The sequence below is a fragment of the Heteronotia binoei genome, chromosome 3 (genome assembly GCF_032191835.1).
Source record: "Heteronotia binoei isolate CCM8104 ecotype False Entrance Well chromosome 3, APGP_CSIRO_Hbin_v1, whole genome shotgun sequence".
NCBI lineage: Eukaryota > Metazoa > Chordata > Lepidosauria > Squamata > Gekkonidae > Heteronotia > Heteronotia binoei.
The window spans coordinates 146,261,834-146,276,900 of record NC_083225.1 but is presented as its reverse complement, the minus strand read 5'-3'; the positions used below and the strand labels follow the sequence as shown (position 1 = coordinate 146,276,900).

The 15,067-nt window shown below is 42.4% G+C and overlaps 1 protein-coding gene across 1 annotated transcript in view; it reads right to left on the bottom strand.

Annotated features, from left to right (window-relative positions):
* Positions 1-14,740, bottom strand: part of RPL24 (ribosomal protein L24) — a 362,759-nt gene extending 348,019 nt beyond the window's left edge. Inside the window, exon 1 of the mRNA XM_060234583.1 lies at positions 14,734-14,740. Coding sequence (XP_060090566.1) covers positions 14,734-14,738 — 5 coding nt within the window. The 5' untranslated portion in view covers positions 14,739-14,740. The remainder of the gene's footprint in view (positions 1-14,733) is intronic.
* Between the last annotated feature and the right edge of the window lie 327 nt (positions 14,741-15,067).

The window sequence follows — 15,067 nt, the reverse complement described above, 5'->3', positions numbered from 1 at the left end:
ATCTTGTAAACCTCTATCATGTCACCCCGCAGTCGACGTTTCTCCAAGCTAAAGAGTCCCAAGCGTTTCAACCTTTCTTCATAGGGAAAGTGCTCCAGCCCTTTAATCATTCTAGTTGCCCTTCTCTGGACTTTCTCCAATGCTATAATATCCTTTTTGAGGTGCGGCGACCAGAACTGCACACAGTACTCCAAATGAGACCGCACCATCGATTTATACAGGGGCATTATGATACTGGCTGATTTGTTTTCAATTCCCTTCCTAATAATTCCCAGCATGGCGTTGGCCTTTTTTATTGCAGATGCACACTGTCTTGACATTTTCAGTGAGTTATCTACCACGACCCCAAGATCTCTCTCTTGGTCAGTCTCTGCCAGTTCACACCCCATCAACTTGTATTTGTAGCTGGGATTCTTGGCCCCAATGTGCATTACTTTGCACTTGGCCACATTGAACCGCATCTGCCACGTTGACGCCCACTCACCCAGCCTCAACAGATCCCTTTGGAGTTCCTCACAATCCTCTCTGGTTCTCACCACCCTGAACAATTTAGTGTCATCCGCAAACTTGGCCACTTCACTGCTCACTCCCAACTCTAAATCATTTATGAACAAGTTAAAGAGCATGGGACCCAGTTCCACCTTTTCCTGGTCTCTGACAGGATCCCAAGGAATTGTGGGGCAGAAGAAATCTGATATGCAGCTTTACTTCTCCATTCCTATCTTCCGTCTCCCCTCTGCTTTCAACAATCTCATCCACCTCTGCCTCTAGGGCCTGCCTTGAGCGTATTCTGGTGATTGTGGCAAACATTGACAGTGGTCATGTTGCTGACATTTTCATTTTTTTATTTGTCTTTATGTGCTACAGTAATTTGGAATTTGTTTCAGCCCCCCAATTGACCTTGTTTTCTGTTTCCACCAGTGTTTTCTCAGTATCCTGGAAACTTGAGTTTGCAGAATCTCATATTAAGAGTTGTAGCAAACCCCCATGCTGTGAATTGGCTACCTTCATGAAGGCCTGCATTTCACTATAGGAAATCACTATGGTGATTTTAATTTGTTTATTTAAAACATTTTATCCCACCTTTCCACTCAATTTAGGGTCCTCCAGGCTTTAAAAACATTAGAATCTGATTTTGGTGCTACAACTGAAAAAGGCTGTTTTGGGCAGCTACCTGTGTAGCATAGATGGTGGAGCACCTGAAGCAGAACCATAGAAGGTGATTTTAATGGTAGGTTAGGCTTAGAGAGCCAGTTTGGTGTAGTGGTTAAGTGCGTGAACTCTAATCTGGAAGAATCAGGTTTGATTCCTCACTTCTCCACCTGCAGCTTCTCGAATGACCTTGGTTAGCCATAACTCTTGCAGAGTTGTCCTTGAAAGGCCAGCTTCTGTGAGAGCTCTCTCAGCCCCACCTACTTCACAGGGTGTCTCTTGCGGGGGATTGTAAAGGAGATTGTAAACCACTCTGAGATTCAAAGTGAAGAGTAGGGTATAAATCCAATATCATTGTCATCAATTATTATCAATCACGTCTTCTCCTTGAGTGGGCAGTTCTTACAATATGATAACCCCAAGCCATATAGAGCTTTAAATGTCAATATCAATGTTCTGAACTGTACCAGGAAGAAAACTGAAAGTGGTGGAAAATGCTGGAGTGATATGGTCCCTAAGACCCACTCCAGGAAGCAAGGTGTCTGCAGCATTCTGTACCAGTTGTAGCTTCTGGACACTTTTCAAGGGCTGTCCCAAGTTCAGCAATGAATGCTGTTTCAGAAGACACAATGTGATGTCCAGAGAGTAGACCTCCAGCATGGGAAACCCCAAGCACACTGCAAAAGTATTGCTCATTTCAATGGGAAAGTTACTTTGGACTTTAGTAGTAAAGATGGGGTTCCAGTAAATTTCCAGCTGCCCAAAGGCATTTCTCTCATCAATAGAGAAGTACTCCCATTATGTGGAGAAGGATCTCCTGGAAGGCAATCATATCAACCTTCTCCTGCTTAAGATTCCAGAATTTTAGAAATAATAATAGCATGATGCATGGGAGAATTCACAAAGTAATCAGCCTTATGGTAAGGCAGTCAACCTCTCTATCAAAGGTATCACAGCCATCATGCAATCTTGGTTCTTTGTCCTCTAAATAACCAGGTGAACTGTCATCTTGACATCATGGATCTCATGTGGGTGTAAGCGCAATTTGTCTCTTCCTAATTTTCCTGCATGGCAGTTAAATACAAACAACACAATTAGATCCAACCTTTCCCCCAAAGTCCAGGCCTGGCCTCAACAAACTGAAGCAGGGGTGGACAAACTTGCTTAACATAAGAGCCGCATAGAATAAATGTCAGATGTTTGAGAGAAGGAAGGAAGGAAGGAAGGAAGGAAGGAAGGAAGGAAGGAAGGAAGGAAGGAAGGAAGGAAGGAAGGAAGGAAGGAAGGAAAGCAACTTTCACTAAATGCGTTCTCCAAGCTGCTGGCTTGGTTTGGAGAAGAGTTTTAAAGAGATAAATGCCTTCTCCAAGCTGGCTAACAGGGTGATGGGGGCTTCAAGAGCCATAGAATATGTGTGAAAGAGCCACATGTGGCTCCCAAGCTGCTGTTTGGCCACACCTGGACTGAAGCATCCTCATAGTAGGACTTCTTAGTGTATAAACACACCTCGATTCCTCAAGCACTTTGCTAGCAGGAACCTAAATCTACTGCCTCTGTGACACTGCACAGAGACTTTGAACAGGTCTCAGTCTCTGCTCCACTTTTCCTTTTGTACCTTACTCACCATTTGTGCTTGCCTGATGTTCAGCACAGGTGTGTCTCCCTGTCTTTTCCTCTGTATTGTCCTGGAATTCAACCTCTGATGGTTCAGGTTGTATGTCTGTCTTCATCCTCATTTTATGGTCCCCCTCAGCAAATGCCTCGGAGGTGCTGCTGCTGCTTGGTAGCATTATTCTATCATATTGTGCTCTCTCTTTCTGTGTTTGATTCTGGGTGTACCTTTTGCTGTTTCTGCTTGCTGGTTTTCCAAAAAAGATTAGGATTCTTGTATCTGTTTCTGCCTGATTATTTCTGTGAATCTGCCTATCCCCATAATTAAGCATTACTTAAAATTGGAGCCCAGTATACACCGGATAGCCCATAAGTACATGTGTTTGACCTTGACATGTAAGGGGAGGGGAGAATGCTTAAATGGGTAACAAATGACTTGTGAAGTAAACAGGATCTGATGGCTTGGCCAAGTTTCCACCAGGATAACTTCCCTTATTAAAAGAGTTGTACTGGGATCTTAATAACTTCTTAATGGTGGCTGGTGCCCCCACGCAACTGATAGTACCCAAGCTCTGTTTGAAGCTTTGCCTACCAACACATGCCCCTTCCGCTTCCTCTTTAGCTTTGCCTATTATAACCCCTTCATTTTAAAACACTGTCTGAAGCTACTTGTACCTTAAAAGAATTTTTCCTTATTGTATATCAGAAATTCCAATCCAGAACAGTATTTTTTTTAAAAAATGAACTAGGAAAAGTGCAGGACTTTTTTGTAGCAGGAACTCCTTTGGCTATTAGGCCACACAGCTCTGATGTAGCCAGTCTTCCAAGAGCTTACAAGGCTCTTAGTACAGGGCCTACTGTAAGCTCCAGGAGGATTGGCTATATCATGGGTGTGTGGCCTACTCTGCAAAGGAGTTCTTGCAACAAAAAATGCCCTGGAAAAGTGTAATAGATAGAACTGAATGAAAATTTTGCTGGTGATTGTTTAGTAGTATTCTTTCAACTATTCTGCAACTCTTTATGTTTATGCTTTTCATTTAGTTTTCTTCCTATTTTGTCGTCCCCCTGGGTGCCTTGGTGCCATTTTAATCTATCTCTTTTTTAAGGGCTAACTTTATCAATCAGCAAAACAGGGCTCAGCATTATAACAGCATAGTGTAGGGTTGCCAAATCCATAAGAACATAAGAGAAGCCATGTTGGATCTGGCCAATGGCCCATCCAGTCCAACATTCTGTGTCATACAGTGACCAAAAAAATCATATGTACACACACACACACACATATATATACACACTATGGCTAATAGCCACTGATGGACCACTGCTCCATATTTTTATCTAACTCCCTCTTGAAGCTCGCTATGCTTGAAGCCACCACCACCTACTGTGGCGGTGAATTCCACATGTTAATCAACCTTTGGGTGAAGAAGTACTTCCTTTCATCCATTTTAACCCGACTGCTCAGCAATTTCATCGAATGCCCATGAGTTCTTGTATTGTGAGAAAGGGAGAAAAGTACTTCTTTCTCTACTTTCTCCATCCCATGCATAATCTTGTAAACCTCTATCATGTCACCCCGCAGTCGACGTTTTTCCAAGCTAAAGAGCCCCAAGCATTTTAACCTTTCTTCATAGGGAAAGTTTTCCAACCCTTTAATCATTCTAGTTGCCCTTTTCTGCACTTTTTCCAATGCTATAATATCCTTTTTGAGGTGTGGTGACCAGAATTGTACACAGTATTCCAAATGAAACTGCACCATCGATTTATACAGGGGCATTATGATACCGGCTGATTTGTTTTCAATTCCCTTCCTAATAATTCCCAGCAAGTCCAATTCAAGAAATATCTGGGGACTTTGGGGGTGGAGCCAGGAGACTTTGGGGATGGAGCCAGAAGGCATTGGGGGTGGAGCCAGAAGCAAGGGTGTGACAAGCACAACTGAACTCCAAAGGGAGTTCTGGCCATCACATTTAAAAGGACCGCACAGCTTTTAAATCCCTTCTCTCCATAGAAAATAATGAAGGATAGAGGCACCTTCTTTTGGGGCTCATAGAATTGGACCCCCTGGTCCAATCTTTTTGAGACTTGGGGGGTATTTTGGGAAGAGGAACTGGATGCTATGTTGCAAATTTGGTGCTTCTACCTCAAAAAACAGCCCCCCCGAGCCCCAGATACCCGCAGATCAATTCTCCATTATTTCCTATGAGAATAAGTCTCCTTAGGGAATAATAGAGTTCCCTCCCTTCCTCTCGCTTTCTCTCTCTCACTCACACACACACTTAACTGTCTCTGGTGCCTCCAAAACGAGGTCTGGAAAGTACAGGGGCTTCGCTGCTCTCTTTTACACACACATTCACTTGTCTGAAACGAAAGCAAAACAATGAGGGGCTGCACTCTAATGAGGTCTGCTGTTGCTAACCCTCCCCCATGAAGTACTTCCTGCTCCAATTTAAAGGAACACACACATTTTAAAACTGGACCTGTTTGCAGGTCCTGCTGGAGATCTAGAGGTACATGGTGGCTGTGGGGGGAGGGGCTTCCCCCTCTGGCCAGCTGGCTGGGGGCGGGGGGAAGCCTGTAAAACCGGGGGATCCCCCGCTGGGACCTGGGGATTGGGAATCCTATCATAGTGTTATGCAGCCAATCACACTACATGATAACTACAAATCAAAGCAAGAGTAATGGTTTCTGTTATCACTCTGAGAAGAACATATTCTCTCTCATTTCACTGCCCTCCTGAGTTACTGTTGAAGTACTAGTTGCTGAAATAATTAAAAAACCCATTTCCCCAGTTCATCTCATCCTCAATGGAAGAACTTCATCATCTGTCTAAAGGAGTGAATTTTTTTTTGCAGCGAAACAAAGAGAAGGAGAGAAGACAGAGCGAATGTGAAGTTTTTCTTTCCTCTTCATACTGGAACAAGATAAAAAAAGAACCGCCTATCTCCAAATTGTGTGTACTTTTGACAATGATAAGAAACGCACATACAGAGAACTGTGACAACAGTGTGGCTGTGTATTGGACTTAAAACCCAATAGCAATTCCCTGTGCAAGCTTAAAAGTAGAACACAAAAATCTAAAAACATACATGTTTTATTGTGATTGCTCAAAGAAGATTTGGCATTATAAGTGTGTTTGTTATCTTTCCAGGACAGGGATTCTTCCTAAAATATCTGTGGGTGCAAAGGGGATGGTGATGATTTTGCTGATTCCCTCCTCCCAGGGCAGACTACAATGCTCTCCAGTGCTGCTTCTGGTATATGAGAGACCCCCAGGAATAGCTGTGTGTGTGTGTGTGTGTGTGTGAAATCACAGGTCTCTCATGGAAATCCAGACGTATATATGTGCTGTCAAGTCACATTTGACACATGGCAATTCCAGCAAGGGGCTTTCAAGGCCAGTGAGAAGCAGAGGTGGTTTGCCACTGCATTCCTCTGCAGTCTTTCTTGGTGACTCCCCACCCAAGAATCAACCCTGCTTGATTTCTGAGATTTGAGGAGATAGCGCTATACCATACCATTCCACATCTCATCCAGGCCCTAGTCTCCTTGAAAACAAAGATTCAAGGCATGTACAAACTTAAACGTAACAACTGTATGGTAACCCCCCCCTTCAATTTCACTTTGATAGCTGACTGCTTAAATTAGACCTTATTTTACAATGTACTTTACGTGTTTTATAGCCTGCTTGGAAACATATTGACATATGCAGTTTGGAGTTGAATTATGTTGTAAATGTACATATAGAATTTCATTCTGAGAAGGATTTTTGGGTAGTGAGGAAAGAATCCCTAGTCCCATGGAAATGCTATGGGTAGGACTGGCTTACAATAAAGCAAACTAACTGAGATAAAGTGGCAGAGAGACACTAAGGAAATGGAAACAGGCAGAAAGATGCAAGGGTCAGATTTGGAAGGAAAGCAGAATGGAAGAAAGATAAATACTGTGCTTGTTTTGATAAAGAAGGTCATGAGAACATTAGAGAAGAATCCAATACAGCATAGGATTAGGTCAATGGACTCTCTAGTCCAACAATCTGTGTCACACAGTAGCCAAAATCCAAGTGGCATCAGGAAGTTCACCAGCAGTGCCAGAACTCCAGAAGCCCTTCCACTGTTGCTTCCCCAATACCAAGAATACAGAACATCACTGCCCCAGGTTCAGTGATCTCAAACCTGTAGAACTTGAAGAAGGTTCTAATGTGAAACCAACTACCAATATCTGGAAAATTCAATAGTGGAATTTGGTGCAGAATTAGAATCCAAAATGGCACTGAATTGAAAGTGCAGGATTCAACTACCTATTGATTGAATTTTGGTTGCACTGTAATATGTGCATCTTTAGGATTCAGGCTTCCTTTGGTGTCAGGATCAGGATCTGAGCTATCATAGAACAGTTCCAATTTTCTTTTGGAAGGGGTACCAGGAAAAAGTGCCAGAGTGTTGTAATGGGGGTCCAGGAGGTGGGTCTAGTTTCAGATGATTGAATGAGCAAGGGAAGCAGGTATGATTCAGATCTGCTGACAGTAGTCAGGGATGGGTTGATGGTTCTTCCAGGAATTTTGATGGAATCACCAGGAATGTTAGTATTGTGAAGGAGGTTCTGAGAGCTTCAGTTAATATCATGAAAACTTGGGCAACTGCTCATCATTATAGGTATGAAGAGATTTGGAGGGTTGCCCTAAGGACCTTTGACTAATATACTCCTGGAGTAGTCAGTACTCAGGCAATCAAGTTACTTCCCCTTGAAAACACTTGGAAAGTAACTTAATACATGAAGCACCTGCCTTAATACAAAATTGGGTGTATTCATTTGCACTTCTGTCATTTGTCCAGAGGACATCAGGTTGCAAAAAAAGAAAAGAAAGACATAGGATTTAGGGTGGGATGGGGCTGCTGGGCAACAGTTCAACCACATGGTACCGGAAACAGGAACAAACAAATGGCCTCTCAGATCCATGCCACATAAAAATGGTGGGTTCTGTGCTCAGACTTTTATCCTATATATTGGGAAATGAATCTCTTAAGCTGTCACAAGTAGACATATTTTTATAAAATTCAGCAGCATTTAATGTACTCCTACACCTTTCAGCATCATCTCTGGTTACAAGTTTATGATTGTTTTCCTTTTATAACAGAAAGATAATGTGATGTACATAGTCCGTTGAAAACGAGCCAAAGTGTTCCTAAGAGCTCAATACTTCAATGTAAAGTAACCATTTGTCTTTGAAGATCCTTGTTAGAAATCTGTTTGGGCTTTTAGTACTAAATGGATGCTCAATTCCCAGGCCTTTAGCAATGGAGCTAAAAACATCATAACAATGATGACTGTGAATCATAACACATTGTACCAAAAAATCTACATAGACCTCCACAGGACTAGCCAAAGGCTAGTTTCAGATGATTTATCAGATGATTCATCTTTTTAGAGAAATGCTTCATCAACAGGCATGGGTAATTGGATAGGGACAACATGTTTTATATATCTTATTGGTAATTTGGTCTACAAAAAGTCAAAGTTCAGCCCCCCTTAATAGCCCTGACTTCAGTGGGGTCACTGAAACAGAGAAGGCTGGGTGTGTAAGACCTAGATGAAGCCTGGGGAGAGGAATTAGGAAGAGAAATGGTGTGAAAAGCTGTGTGTTAACACCAGGGTTGAAGAGCTTGCCAGGTCAGTTGCTTTGTAAATGCAGAAGGCAATATCTGGCCATTTTTGTGCAGAAGTTACACAGTTTTCCACATTCATGCTTTAGCCACCCCCAGGACGATCATTTTTGGGACTGCAGAATTAATGAAGAGAATAAACTTTGAGGATTGATGGGCTGGAGTGAGGAGGGGCAATGGGATGAAATTGTCCCCTTGCCTCACAGGAGCTGCACTTGTGGAAAAGAAATGTTACCCCAACAGCTTTATTGTAAGACTAGGAATAAGCCTCGTTGTGAAGAAAAATACAACGGGTTCTAGAAAGAGGCTCTGGGTGAGTGCCCCCCACATTTCCAGGCTCCACCCCTTAAATATCCAGGAATTTCCTAACCTGGAATTGGCAACCCTATCTCCTTCCTTTTATCTGCCCTCTGACTTCAGGTTTCCATTGCCTCCTCCCTCCCTTCAGCCTCTACCTAGGAAAAGGACAGTCTTTCTCCAAAGTGTGTGGCAGGGACCAAAGCAGCTTATATCAGTCTCCTTTCTCCCTTAGTTCTGCACAACAACCCTGTGAGGTAGGTTAGGCTGAGAGTCTGCAACTGGTTCGAAATCACCCAGTCAGCTTCTACAGCAAGAACCTGATCTGGCACAGCCCACTTTGAAGCTCTAACTCTTATGCCCTCCTCAAACTCCACTACAAAATCTCCAGGAATTTCCCACCAACCTGGAACTGGCAGCCCTAGTCAGGACTGGCCCCAATGGGTTCTCCCTCAGAGGCCTTTAGTGATATCTTTCATACCAACACTCTCTCTGATAACGTTGTTGGTCTTAAGCACAGGACTTCACTCTCTCTCTGTCTTGCTTTCTGTCCTTCCTCCCCCCGCTCTGTATCCAGTCTGTTCCCACGGGACACCATTCCCCCCCCCCCCCCGTCTTTGGCTGCTTTCCTTCCAGAGGAGGACCCCTCAACCAATCAAGAATAGGCTTTCTCTGGCTCTTTCCCTTCTCCTCCCTTCCTCAGCCAATTGAGGAAAGGATTTTTTTCTCTCTTCTGCCAAGCAGTGGCTCAATCTTTGTCTGTCCTGGGGCTGGAGGGGGGGCAGTTGCTCTCCATTGAGATTGAGCAACAGGCAGCTCAGCTAATGGCTGAAGGGTGGGAGTTGCTCTCCATTGAAATTGAGTGACAGGCAGCTCAGGAAATACAAGATTAGTGAACCCTTGATCAGTCTGTCTGGATAATTATAGAGATGTTGGCTTTTGATTTTATATTGGGGAAATTAGCAAACAGGCAGAGTTTAGTGAAAGGTGGAGTAAAAATGAGATCTATTACCTATGTTTACAGAGATCATTCCCTTTGACCCTTGTCGAGTCAATAACCAGGCCAATGTAAAAGCAAAAGGATTTTACTAATAAAACAATAGAGAATAAATATATATACACAAAGCTTTGGAGGGCATACACACAAAATATTGAAATAAAAGGAAGTAGCATGTAAAATGGGGATGGGGTAAAGTATGATACATTACCAATCTTGGAGAGTGGACAAGGTTCAGGAGAAGGAGCTATGTACAAAAAGCCTGATATGAATCAGAGGTGTTTGCTTACTGGGCACCCAAGCAAAACATCCTTGGCACATGGCTGATATATTTACACCCCAAAATGTATCCTTAGGGTGTGATAACATGGGTGAGCTAGGATAACAATAGGGTGTGACCATAGTGTGGTTGGATTTCAGTTGTTTGACAAAAGAGGTGTCTGACATTTCCCAAGTATAGATGGTATCTGGAAAGTTAATGTTTTCCTTCATAGCTTGGAGTGAAAGGGAGGAAATGCAGACGTATGACAAACAGCTGGAAGAGCCATGTTCCGGAATGAAGTGATTAGCTGAAACGAGGACATTCCATTGATGCTATAATATGACAGGAACTGAGACAGGAAATCAGATTATAAGCATAATAATTCATACCAGAGATGATGAACTAAGGCAGGGGTGTCGAATTCATTTGTTATGAGGGCCACATCTGACGCAAATGAGACCTTGTTGGACTGGGCCATGTGTGTGTGTAATAAAATATAATGCACGGTAGTGGAGATATAAACTTTATAAAGGACACAGTCAAACATAATGAAAGATTTTTTTTAATTAAAACATGCTTAAAAGATTAGCACTCTGGCAATATTTTGTTTATTTAACAACCTCTAACACAGGGGTGTCAAACATGCGGCCCGCAGGCCAAATCTGGCCTGCAGAGGACTCCGAGCAAGCCCTCCAGCAACTGGCTGTTGTCTGCTTCATTCTCCCTTGCCTGCTGTGTTCGGTTGCCATTTTGTGTTTCTCCCTAGTGATTAGCCTGCCAGCAAAGCAGCCTCTCGGGGCTCCTTCCTTCTCCCCTTCCCTTTTCCCAAAGGGAGGAGGAGAGAGGAGGAGCCTCAGCCAATGAAAAAGCCTAGTCTATAGCTCTGCTGGGTGATTAAGTTTGCCAGACTCAATTAATCACTGTGCAGAGCTACTGAGCCAAGCCTCTCTTCCTTCCTGCTGAGGCTCCTCACTCTCCTTGTCCCTTGGGGGAAGGAAGGAAAGCACTCTAGCTTCCTTTGCCCAGTCTTCACCATCCAGAGAAATTCAAAGAGCACTTTTCAGACTAGTGACGTTTTATTGAAGGTATGAGCTTTTTGCCTTGCTACAGAGAGGGAGAAGGAGGGAGATTTTTTGGGTTTGTTATGGGTGCAGCTGGGTTCCCTTCCTCTTTTTCACTGTATTCATGCCCCTCAGTCTTTGTCAATAGGAAAACATGTGAACTATTTAGAAGAGAAATAACAAGCTTGCATTAGGCTGAGTGTGTGTGTCCAGCCCAGGTTTACCCAGAAAATTTCCATTGATTTTTTTCACATTTTCCTTTGATTGGGGATCTTGAATTTAGACTTCCCAGATAGTAGACTGATACTGTCCATTGTACATGGCTGTCTCTCTGTTCTTGTACTGCCATGTAGGAGTTGTAATTATTTTTCTGGAGACGACTATAGTTTTGCAGACAAGCACGTAGCCCTCAGTCTGTGCCATGGTGCCTTCACATAATCTTGACCAGCATATGAAGCAATTTATGTACAAAAGCTCACAATGCTCATCTGCTTCATGATTTCCTCTGGTTGTTTGGGTCAAAGCATTGACTATGAGATCTTTGTAATGAATGTCAATAAATCAAAAGCAGGTTTGCAACTTATAGATGTGCACACTTGAACAACACTTGAACAGCATATTCAAGATTGGTACAGCACAGACATCATCTGCAGTTTTCGATACAATAATTCATAGCAAGAATTATAGACATTCATTACAGAAATCTCATGGTCAATGCCCTGAGTCTGACCCTAGGACCCAAGAAAAACATAAATTGACTGGGCATTGGGAGCTTTTGTACCTAAGTTGCTTCATGTGCTAGTCAAGAACATGTGAAGGCACCATGACACTGACTGAGGGTTTTGTTTTTGTTTGCAAAACTATAGTCTTCCCTAGAAAAAGAACTGCAACTCCTGTGGAAGACTAGAGAGATAACAATGTATAGTGGTATCAGTCTACTTATCTGGGAAGCCTAGGTTAAAAATGCCCAAGCTACAAAGGAAATGTGCTGGGTGAACTTGGTCTGAACACACACTCTCAGCTTAATTCACCTCATTGGTTTGTTATTATTCCTCATCTAAATAATTCACATTGTTTTCCTGCTGAGAAAGGCTGGATCATGAAGTCATGAATACAAAGAAAAGGGGAAGGCAAACCCAGTTGCATAACGAGCCATCAAAACCCAGTTGCATAACGAGCCTGGCATAATGAGCCATCAAAACTCTCTCTCTCTCTCTGTAGCAAGACAAAAACTCCTATCTTTAATAAAACTTTGTTGGTCTTAAAGGTGCTTTCTTTGCATTTCTCCTGTGGGATCAAGGGAATTTTTGGCCCTGGTCCCTGCCTGGTAGAATGATCTCCCCCTGGAGATCCAGGCCCTGTGGGACCTACTCCAATTCTTGAGGGCCTGTAAAACAGAGTTCTTTCACCAGGCTTTCAGCTGAGGCAGCAGATGTCACTTCTTATTGGCCTCCCCGCTTCCCATTCCACCTCAGTGATGTAGGACCTGCTGGACCTGGACAATAGGCAATACTGTGAGGTAGAATTTTTAGCTTTCAATGTTCAGTCTGTTATTTTAGATTTTATATATTTTAATTTGGTTTTAACTGTTGATTGTCTTCTCCTATGAGGTAACCCACCCTGAGCCTGTTCTATGGGAAAGACTGGCTATAACTCAGATTAAATAAATAAGTCAGAGGAAGTTGTTACTCTTTCCCTTCTTTCCCAGGAGATGAGGAGGGGGAGGAGCCTCAGCCAATAGAATGGAGGCTTGCCTCAGTAGATCTGCTGCACAATTGAGAGATCCTGGCAAAGCGGACTTCCTGTTTGGCTGGAAGACAGTCTGCAGCTCCCTAACAGAGGGGGATTTTATTGTCACTGTTCAGGGTATTAAAGACCCCTGATAAGGTCTATGCTCATTAACCCTAGGCAAGGGTTAACCCAAGACGACTTATCTTCCTTTAATGCTGTTGATATCGAACTGGAGCAGTCAGGGAGCTGACTCCTTCATTTCTTGATGTCCGGCAATGGAATGTCAACCATCGTCTGCAGTGACTCTAAAGTGACTTCGGTCACTTAAGGCTGTCGGAATCCAAGCACGCTAGAAGGACTGATTTTAATTGCAAGAAAATAGCAGCCGGGGGAGTTGAGAACATCTAAAAGGTAGACTCATCATTCTTATCTTCACTCTGAGAGACTTTGAATATAGTTTAAACACTGAGTGGATTAATAACAGACGAAGGCAAAGCATAATTGAATGGAAAAAAAACTTTTACCTTGTTAAGCTGAGCTCTGTGGCTTTGGATGTGAACAACAGCAAAAAAAAAAAAAAAAACCTTTCAAGATAAGAGTGAAAGTTGGCAATGGGAGGCTGGTGACGCAGAAGAAAGAAAAGAGAGTTGCCGTGTATATATGCCCATAAACTGCAGAACCTAGAATGAACTGAGCTGAGTGGGGGCACAGCAGGAAAAGAATTCAGCTTGGGAAAACTGAACGCCGTAAAAACAATTGCCTTCAAAGATATTTTGGAGAAAGGACATATTGTTGTGAATTTTTGTGGTTGCGGTTTCTTCATGCAGCTCAAAAAACTGCGAGATTAGACACGAGATCAGTCTAAGCTGTGACAGGAAGTGAAACTAAAAGGGGCTGGACAATAAATCAGAGCCTATAAGGACAACAAGAGCTGTGACATCCGACCTTTGAACTAGGAAGGAATTGAGTCCAAGACTCAGATCAAGAAAGACGAAGAGAGACCTCTCTAGGCTGGAACTGTACCATAGAGAAATAACGATTGCCATTTTAAAAGGGAGAAAAACTGTCAAAATTGTTAAAATTCAATATCTTTGCTCAGGAAGAAGGGAGAAAAACGAAACTAGTCTCATCTGAAAGAACTGGCTCTAAGCTATTGGATTGGATGCTAAATTTTATGTGGGGATTTTTTTAAGGTTTGGTGATTTTTTATATGTCAGTAGAAAGAACAACACGTGCAAGAGCCCAATCATTTGACAAGATGCAGGCTCAATTTGACGCTCTGGAGGCAAAAATGTTAAAAGCTATGGACAAATTGCATTTGGCAATAAAAAAAGATATTAAAAAAGAAGTTGGAGACCTTAAGAAGGAGATAGAGAATTTTAAGGAAGAGACTCAAAATAAAGTGAAAGAGGTAGAGATGAAAGTAGATACACAGGCCTCTGCCTTGCTAAAAATTCAAGAAAAGGTCATAATACACGACTGTAAGTTGCTGGAGTCACAAGTGCGTCTAAGAGGGGTACCTGAAAAAGAAGACACAGACTTAAAAGGCTATATGGTGGATATCATCACTGAGTACATAGAAGAAGACCCTGACAGATTTAAGAGTATGTTGGAGGGTGCCTACAGAGTCAACTCAGTTTATGCGAAAAATAAAGGTCTGCCAAGAGACATCGTCATAAGATTAAGATCAAAAGAAGTGGCAGAGAAAATTTTGAGGAAAGGGTACCAAAAAGCCTGGGCAATAGAAGGGAGCAGAGTTAAAATAATGAAAGAGCTACCAAGAGAAGTGATCAGCGATAGGAAAAAGTACAAGAAGTTAACCGATCAGTTGCGTGCAGAGGGCACAAGATATAGATGGATAATACCAGAGGGTCTTGGATTTGAACAAAATGGCAAAAGGATTACAATAAGAAGCGAACAAGAGATGCATAGCTTTTTTGAAGAAAATAAAGAACCAACATCATAATGGAGTACAAATTACTATCTTGGAATATAAATGGACTAAATTCACCACAGAAAAGAAGGAGAACATTTCATTGGATTAAAAAGCAAAAATGTAATATAATTTGTTTACAGGAAGTTCATATACAACGCAAGGACAGTAAATTTTTGTGGAATAGAAATTTGGGGTTGGAATTTTTTTCACTAGCAGAGCAAAAGAAAAGAGGGGTGGTTTTTTACATTAAAGAACAACTTGACCCAAAATTAATCTTTAAAGACAAAGAAGGAAGATACATTGCTGTTGAGGTGACGATAGAGGCGAAAAAAACGTTACTACTAGGACTCTATGCAC